The following is a 9,116-nucleotide window of genomic DNA, read 5'->3' as shown; positions in this document are numbered from 1 at the left end:
TCTCCACGTGGCATCTATGTTTTCTCCACTTGTGCTTGCTTCTCCCTGTGTCTAATCTGCTCTTTTTATATCTCAGAAGTCTTTACATTTAAGGCCCACCCTACACTGATACGACTTCATTAACATAAGAGAAATCTCTATTCCCACATGGGATTATATCCACAGGTATAGGGGTTAGAATTCCACTACATATTTTTGGGGAGACGTAACTCAATACATAACAAGTGAAACCCAAAAAACCAAACCCGTTACCACTGAGTTGATTCTGACTTATAGTGACCCTGTAGGACAGAGTAGAACTGCCCCATAATGTTCCCAAGGAGCAGCTGGTGGATTTGAACTGCCAACTTTTGGTTAGCAGTCAAATGCTTAACCACTGCACCACCACCAGGGCCCTCCATAACCAAAAATACAAAAACTAAACCTGTTGCCGTCGAGTCGATTCTGACTCATAGCGACCCTATAGGACAGAGTAGAACTGCCCCATAGAGTTTCCAAGGAGCGCCTGGTGGATTTGAACTGCTAACCTTTTGGTTAGCAGTCGTAGCACTTAACCAGTACACCACCAGGTTTCCGGGCCCCCCAAAACAGGTAGGTACTAATAAATTTCCATTTTACCTACAAGGCTCAGAGAGGTCAAGCAACTTGCCCAAAGCCACACAGCTAGTGAGCAGAGAACTGGACTTTGATCCAGGATGCACCCACAGCCTCTCTGCCACCCTGCTTGTCCCTCAAAGATGTCCCAAATCCTCAGCCTCACCTAGTGGTGATGGACATGGTCCCCCACTGAGGGCTGCTCTGTGACCTCCCACAGCCCTTCTTGCCCCGGTGGCTGGGGACAAACTCAGGTGGTTGCCCGGAGAGCTTGCTGTAACTTGAGTCTCACCCAGGCTGGGGGTGACGGGCAGGTGGGCAGGTGACAGGCAGGGCAGGGTTATTTGCCCAGACACTGGTGTGCAGCAGCCTGGCAGCCCGTCCGGCCCTGAGAAGACCCAGAAAATTTGGGGACTCATTCCAGGGGCCTGGAAGTGGTGCTCGCCATGGGCAACAAGCAGACGGTCTTCAGTCGTGAGCAGCTGGAAGCCTACCAGGTAGGGAGTGGGCTGGGCCCGTGGTGGGCTTGGCAGCCTCAGTTCTCTGGCCTGAGACATGGGGACAGCATCCTCGCGTCCTGGGTTCATGGTGCGGCTCTGGGTGCAGCATCCGACACCGAGGGGTGAGAGCTGGCAGAAGAGAAAGTGAGTCCCAGAAGTAGGGTCTGGGCTGAGCCAGCATCTCTCTCCACAGGACTGCACCTTCTTCACGAGGAAGGAGATCATGAGGTCAGTCTGGTGAGGAAGGAGGGAAGACATAGAAACGCCTTTCTGTTCATTCTGGAGGAGATTTGGAATTTGACAGGCTCATTGTCAAGGTTAAAGTGCTAATGGTGGGGAGGGGGTGGCACAGGCACGGTCAGGGGATGGAGGCGGAGAAGGGGAGGCCGAGAAGTTGCATCTTGTCATATTAGCACTTATGACCTGGAAACAACTTACTACTCACTTCTGGAGGATATTTGTAATTTGACTGGCTTGATGCTTTGCGTCAAGGTTAAAGTGCTGATGTGGGGTGGCTGGTGGAGGCATGGTCAGTGGAGGAGGCAGAGGGGGGAGGCTGAGAAGTCCCATCTCATCATGTTACAGTGGCTTCCAGGCTGGTGGGCTTGGGCTTCTCCCAAGGGTGCCGGGGAGCCACAGCAGGAGAAGACATGGTCGGTTAGTGTGTAAGAAAGACTCCTCGGAGGCCAGTGTGTGGAGGCTGAGACTGGAGGCTGGGAGCTCCAGCAGGAGGCCAGAGCCAGGTCTGGGCTATGGGTTGGCATCAAGGTGCAAGAGCAGGGAGGTGGCCCAAGCCTGAGGCAGGGCTCTGGCATGAGCCCAGGGTGTACAGGCATGTCACCACTCAGCCTGGGGGGCCATTGTCTGGAGGCCCTGACCATGAACTTGGAGCTGTGAAACCCAAGCTGGCCAGGGTTTGGCTGCAGCATGATCGGGGCCAAGGCCCCAATTGTGTGGGCACGGACATCCATTATTGATGGCAGCACCTTTCGCCAGCAAGTCCCATTGTCTGGGTGAGGACAGCTCGCAGGTCACCCTGGCCATCATGATCAGATTACTGATGGGGAAACTGAGGCTTAGCTAGGGCTGACTCTGAGTCCCAGGGCAGAGGGGCAGAGGGCCAACAGTTCATTTGCCCCAAGCATCTCTTTTTTTGGACAGACTAACCAAGGCCCAGAAGGGGAGAGAGTCCTGCTCAAGGCCACACAGCAACCCCAACCCAGCCTGTCCCCTGAAGGGACACAGGCAGGGGTCTAGGTGGTTAGGACTGAAGTTTCAGACCTCCCCCACAGTGAGTTCCTAATCATTATATGACCCAGGGGGCTCTGTGCCCTCTAAGAGACAGTTGCTAGAGCCTTGGGGACCCCAGACTCAACAAGGATGGCCTTTGGAAGGCTGTTGCTCAGTATGCCCCAATGAAGGTATGGCATCACCAGCTGAGGGCACTGAGTGGAGAGCTGGTCTTACAACTGAGGCAGTGTATGTGGCCTCCACTGGTGTTTTCCAAAATGCCTTTCTTGTGCCCTTTTGAGAAAGGTCACATGAGCCCTTTTTCTCTGCTCTGCTCTGCTATGCTCTGTTGGGGGAACCCAGCCTGCTGTTACAGAAGAAGGAAAGGGAGGTATGTAGATGGGGGTCTTCAGAAGCAGGGTCTTGCAGACACTGTGACATGTCCAGAGATTCATAGATGAACTCGGATTCTCTGAATGCTTGGTGTGAAATCAGGATTTAAACACCCTCCCTTCTGCCAATCCCATCTGCCTGGTAAACTCCTATTCTCACTTCAAAGCCCAGCACCAATGCCCTGACCTCCAGGAAGCCCTTCCTACTCCCTGGAATGTTTCTCACACTCCAGGCTCCCCTAGGCCTGGGAACCTAGCCATCAGGGGCTTTTGTGTCCCCTAACAGACAGTTGCTAGAAGCTTGGGGGCCCCAGGCTCATGAAGGATGATTTCTACAAGGCTGCTGCCCAGCATGCCCAATGACAGTATGGCATCACCAGGTGAGGGCACTGAGTGGCGAGCTGGCCTCAGAATCTAGGTAGTGCTAGGCAGGTGGAGTTGTGTGTGTCTGGCTCCGACTGCTCAAGGGCTGGGTCCAGGGCTGATGGCCCTTGGGGGGGCAGGGGGCAGAGCATTCTTCAAGGTGGGGTGTGTAGCTTCAATAATGAGAGAGGAGGGTGGAGTTCTATGTCCCTTCCTACCTCCCAGCCCTTCCTGCTGTTTCCCTCCAACACTAGGCTCTTCTATCGCTACCAGGACCTGGCTCCCCAGCTCGTCCCTCTCGACTATACCAGCTACCCTGATGTGAAGGTGCCCTATGAGCTCATTGGCAGCATGCCTGAGCTGAAGGTACGCCCAGGCCAGAGGGCAAGCAGGGAAAAAAAAATAGTAGGATGTACCGTAACACATTCCTGTGAGGTGGGTGCTACAATGACCTCCTTTTTACAAACGTGGACACTGAGGCTCAGAGAGGGCAAGACATTTGTTCAAAGTCCCACAGCATAGAGTGGCAGAGACAGGATTCAAACTCAGGATTGTTGGGAGAATGGAATGAGATAACACAGGTAAAGGGCATGTTGTGTGGCAAGTGGTCAGGGAATGTTAGTTCTTTTCAGAGTTGCTGTTGTTGTCAGTTGCCATTGACTCAGCCCCCAACTCATGGCGACCCAAGCACAACAGAATGAAACGTTACCTGATCCTGTGCCATCTTCACGACTGTTCGTATGCTTGAATCCATTGTTGTGGTCAAGTGCCTTCCAACCTAGTGGGCTCCTCTTCTAGCAATATATTAGACAATATTCTGCTGTGATTCATAGAGTTTTTGTTGGCTAAGTTTCAGAAGTAGATTGCCAGGTCTTTCTTCCTAGTCTGTCTTAGTTTGGAAGTGCTGCTGAAACATGTCCACCATGAGTGACCCTTCTGGTATTAGAAATACCAGTGGCATAACTTCCAGCATCATAGCAACACACAAGCCACCACAGTACAACAAAGTGACTGACAGATGGTGGTCTTTTCATAGTAAAGAGCTGTTAAAGGCAGGTCCTTCTCAGGTGGATGTTTCACCCATGATTTGTGCCTCTGAACGGGGGTTGTATGGTTAGTAACTGACTGAGTTGAGATTATTTGATTACAAGTGACAGAAACCTCATTCAAGAGAGACAGAACAGATCAGTTTATGTAAACAAAAATAATCCAGGGCAGGGCTACTTTCAGGTACTGCTGGAACCACGATCTTGATGTGCCCGGAAATCTCCTCCCACTTCTTGGCTGCTTTCCTGCCAGGAGACTTTAGTTTCAATCAGCCTCTCCTCTTGAGATAGTGAGGGGAGCCCCCTGCCCCGTGACCCATGCTATCCTCTGCCAGCTCCGCAACCATCAGAAAGCAGCCATCCATCTCTATTTTCCTGAGAATGTCCCAGGGCAGGCTTTCATTGGCCAGTCTGGGTCACATGCCTACCCCAGAGCCAATCATGGTGGCCGGGTAAAGGGAATGCTCTGATTGGCCTTCCCTGGGTCCTGTACTACCCCTGGAACCAGAAGTGGGTCAACACTGCCCAGACCACACAGGTAGAGGGTGAAGTTGCCTGAAGTCCTCTCCAGGGACCGTGGGAGGGAGTGAACATTGGTGGGGGAACACGTGGAAGTTCCCGGGAAGGTGGATGCTTAGAGTGAGACCACGTGGCCCCCTGGAGACCCTGGTTCCCTCTTATCCCCAGGACAACCCTTTCCGCCAGAGGATTGCCCAGGTCTTCTCTGAGGATGGCGACGGACACATGACTTTTGACAACTTCCTGGACATGTTCTCTGTGATGAGCGAGATGGCTCCCCGTGACCTCAAAGCCTACTACGCTTTTAAGATTTACGGTGTGTGCACAGCCCCCAGGGCAGGGAGCGTGGGGAGGGATGGGATGAAGCTGGGTCTGCAGGCAGGGCTGTTCTGCCATCACAAGTGTCTCCCCTGCCCGCTGCCCCCACCCTGGTACCTCCAGACCTCACCCCTTACTCCCTCCATTCCAGCCACACTGGCCTCCAAAGTATGCCTGCCTCCAGGCCTTTGCCTCTACTGGGGTTCTTCCTGGAACACCTTTGTCCTGGCCCCTTCCTGTCCTTGAAGGCTCAATGGTCCCTCCTCAGAGGGTCTTCCCCAGTGTCTCCTGTCAAAAGTAGCCCCCATGCCAGTCATGCTCCACCCTATGATCCTATTTCTCTCTTGGCACAGAGCAAGGCTAGTTAATGGCTTGTTCATTAATCTGTTCACTTCTTAGCGACTTTCTGTCTGATGAGGCCCGAGGGCAGCGATGTGTCTGTCTCGTCCGTCATCTGTCCCCCCATACCCGGCACATAGCAGGAGCTCAATAAGTATTTGTTGAACGGATGAACAAATGAAAAGCAATTATTGCAGCGCCTGGTACATAGTAGGTACTCAATAAATACTGAATGAATGAATGCTTGTTGAGTGAATGAATGAATAAATTAATGAATTAAAGATGAAAAGAACTGCCTGGTGCATAGTAGGTGCTCAATAAATAGCTGGGAAAGAATGAATGCCTGTGGAGTGAACAAAAGAGTGAGTGAATGAATGAATGAAATAAAGTCACCACAGTGCCCAGCACATAGTACGTGCCTATTTTGATACTCATATTCACATTGAATGAATAAATGCTTGTTGAGTGAGTGAATGAATGAATGAGTGAAAAACAGTTGCTGCAGTGCCTGGCACTAATAGGCTGGTGCTCAATAAATACTTGTTAGATGAATTAATGAAAACAGTCATCACAGTGCCTGGCACATAATAGGCGTTCAACAAATACTTTTTAAACTGTCCCTGGCTAATCCCAAAGCAAGACCCAGATTCTGCCCCAGGGTCCCGAGTGACTGCCTGGTGCCTCAGTTTCCCCCTCTGTAAAATGGGATAAGACGTGCTCGTGCCAGCCCAGCCTGCCCGCTGCCCCACCTGTCTCACCCCACAGACTTCAACAACGATGATTACATCTGCACGTGGGACCTGGAGCAGACGGTGACCAGGCTGACACGGGGGGAGCTCAGTGCTGAGGAGGTGAGCCTGGTGTGCGAGAAGGTGCTGGACGAGGCAGACGGGGACCACGATGGGCGGCTGTCCCTGGAAGACTTTCAGAACATGATCCTGCGGGCACCCGACTTTCTCAGGTGCCGCCCCAGCCCGGGTCCCTTTCCATATACGGAGGCAGTTCACGAGCTCTGTTTGAGTTTCTTCATTCACTGAAAGCTGAGTGGTTGCAACAGGGACCATAGGGCCCGCAGAGCCAAAAATATTTACTACCTGGCCCTTTACAGAAAAAGTTTGCCAACCTCTGAGTTAACATACAGAAAGAATTTAAAGCAGTGCCTAACACACAGTAGGTGCTCAATAAGTGCATGTTCTCGTTACTGTTGTTGCTGTTATTATTGGTGTGCCCTGTGCCTGAGCTGGGGAAAAAAAAAAAAAACACTAGTTGCCATCGAGTCAACTGTGACTCATGGTGACTCTATGTGTGGCAGAGTAGAACTGTGCTCCACAGATTTTCAAAGGCTGATGTTTTGGAAGTAGATTGCCAGGCCTTTCTTCCAAGGTACCTCTGGTTAGCAGCCGAACATATTCACTGTTTGCATCACCCAGGGACTCCACAACTCATGATAGCAGGAGGAAGTCCCTACCACTGATGGACACCTTCTGTGTCTGCCCTGTGCCTTTTCCCCTTAGCCCTCTTTCATGGCCCTATGAAGGAGGGACGGTGGATATCCCCCTTCTACAGAGGAGTAAACTGAGGCCCAGAGAGGGAGAGCCACTTGCTCAGAGTTCCACAGCAATTTTGGGGTAGAGCTGTGATGCAAACTCTGACCCAAAAATTATGCTCTGCATCCCTGTGGGGTTTGGAGGGTCTCAGTCTAGGGCTCCTTGAGGGGTTCATCTCCCATCACCCCATGCAGCTTCCTGCCTGACTTGGGGCCCTTGGCAGGAGTGTTGGGGAGGAGGGCAAGTGGGGGTTACTCTGCCTGAGACACTGACTGCTGTTCCCTTTGCACACAGCACCTTCCACATCCGAATCTGAGATGGGCTGAAGGAGGGGCCAGGCTGACGAGGGCGGGGTGCCCCCACCCAACAGTGGACTCTGGTTTCTGGGCTCCAGGAATAAATATGTGTTACTGAGTCACACCTGCTGCGAGGACTCAACCTGGCAGGTGGGAAGGAGGAGACTGGATTCTCACCCCTGCCCTTGCTATGTGACCCTGTGTGTGGACACACCCTCTCTGGTCCTTGATCGCCCCATATGTACAAGGAAGGGGCTGGGTGTATTACTTCTAGGTATCGCTCTACTGTGAGGGTTGGAAGAGCCTGGCTACAGGTCTCTGTGGACACAGATAAGGCACTAAGATCAGGCTCACACTATCCTCCCCGCTGGATCCCTCAAGGCTGGAACCCCACCCCTGAAAGCTTAAGCCCCCTCTTTCTTTTCTCTCAATCCTCGAGTCCTTCCAAGAGACCAAAACCTTTATACTGATTCACTCGAGCTGCTAGGGGAGGTCTCTGCAGAAGTGGTGGGAATGTCATTCGCTGAAACAGGTACAGCAAGTCACAGTTTATGAAGAAACTGAATCTATGACATACTGCAGGGTTGGTGGAGGAGCAGCCACACCCAAAGGCGTGCTGCAAGTCATTTGCAGCAGCAGGACTTGAACCCAGGCCCACCTCGCTCCAGATCCCAGACCACTAAGCCCAAACCAAACCTGTTGCCCTTGAGGGACCCCAACTCATGGCGACCCCATGTGTTACAGAGTGAAACTGAGCTCCATAGGATCTTCTTGGCTTTAATATCCACGGAAGTAGGTCGTCAGGCCTTTCTTCTGCAGCACTACTGAATGGGTTCGAACCACCAACCTTTCAGTTAGTAGTTGAGCGCAAACCATTTGTGCCACCCAAAGGAACTCTCAGATCACTACATCTTGTGAATTTGGGAAGCCCAACACCCACTCCGCCCATGATCACCCTGGGAGTCCTGTGTATGGTTCCAGCTGGTCCAAGAAATGGTCATTTCTGCAACTGAGACCAGCACCCAGAGACCTTCCCAGACACCCCAATTGTGTGCCATTTCTAGAATGCTCTCTCCCACCCTACCCTCATTTATGAAGCACCTACTCTCTTAATTCACTAAGCACCTACTGTCTTAGTTTCCTAATTCTCTGGGTGGCGCAAACAGCTTGTGCTCCACTACTAACTGAAAGGTTGGCAGTTCAAACCCATCCGGTGGGCACCATGGAAGAAAGGCTTGGCAACCTCCTTCTGTAAAGATTACAGCCAAGAAAACCCTCTGGTGCTCAGTTCTACTCTGTAACATGTAAAATCGCCATGAGTTTGGAGTCCACTCGATGGCAACGGGTATGGTTTTGGTTTGTCTTAATCTCGTAGGGCTGCCGTGACAAAGTATGAGTGAGTGGCTTGAAGGAACAGGAATTTATTGTCTCACAGCTCTAGAGGCTGAGTCCAAATCAGGGTCTTGGCCATGTCAATTCCTTCTGTAGGCCTCTCTCCTCGTTGCCAGCGGCTGCTGCAATCCTTGGCGTGACTTTGCTGCTTACAGATGCATCTGCCTCCGTCTTCACACGTCCCCCTGTGTGTGTGTGTCTATTCCTGTTTTCCCTTTTCATAGGACACCACTCAGAAGAGATTAGGTATAGAACCCACCTTGCTATGGCATGACCTCATTAACATAACAAAAGGAAAACCATATTTTCAAACAGGGTTTAGGACTTTGACAAATCTTTTGGGGGACACAATTCAAGCCATAACACCTCCTATGCACCAAAGCCCCAGGTTTTACACATATCCTGCCAGTTCACCCTGCAAAGGAAGGACTGATCTTATCACCAATTTCTCCAAGATGAGGAAACTGAGGCACAGAGAGGTCCAGCACTTCCCCAAAGGTCACACAGCACCACGATCAGGATTCCCTCCAGAGCCTGTCCCCACACAACACTGCTGCCTCCTCCCTTGTTAAAGGAAAGG

The 9,116-nt window shown here is 51.7% G+C and overlaps 1 protein-coding gene across 2 annotated transcripts; it reads left to right on the top strand.

The window, feature by feature from the left end:
• The first annotated feature begins 1,040 nt into the window (after nucleotides 1-1,040).
• CIB3 (calcium and integrin binding family member 3) lies at nucleotides 1,041-7,164 on the top strand. Of its 2 annotated transcripts, XM_049875836.1 has the most exons (6): nucleotides 1,041-1,091; nucleotides 1,288-1,322; nucleotides 3,334-3,445; nucleotides 4,813-4,960; nucleotides 6,067-6,262; nucleotides 7,143-7,164. In XM_049875836.1, exons 1-6 carry the CDS (start codon nucleotides 1,041-1,043, stop codon nucleotides 7,162-7,164), a joined length of 564 nt encoding a protein of 187 aa, XP_049731793.1. The 2 variants fall into 2 exon arrangements, with proteins under 2 accessions (XP_049731793.1, XP_049731794.1); XM_049875837.1 differs by lacking the exons at nucleotides 1,288-1,322; nucleotides 3,334-3,445.
• The last annotated feature ends 1,952 nt before the right edge of the window (nucleotides 7,165-9,116 follow it).

Source organism: Elephas maximus, chromosome 3 (genome assembly GCF_024166365.1).
Source record: "Elephas maximus indicus isolate mEleMax1 chromosome 3, mEleMax1 primary haplotype, whole genome shotgun sequence".
NCBI classification, from domain to species: domain Eukaryota; kingdom Metazoa; phylum Chordata; class Mammalia; order Proboscidea; family Elephantidae; genus Elephas; species Elephas maximus.
Note: the sequence above shows the minus strand (reverse complement) of the source record. Positions and strands in the feature narration are given on the sequence as shown.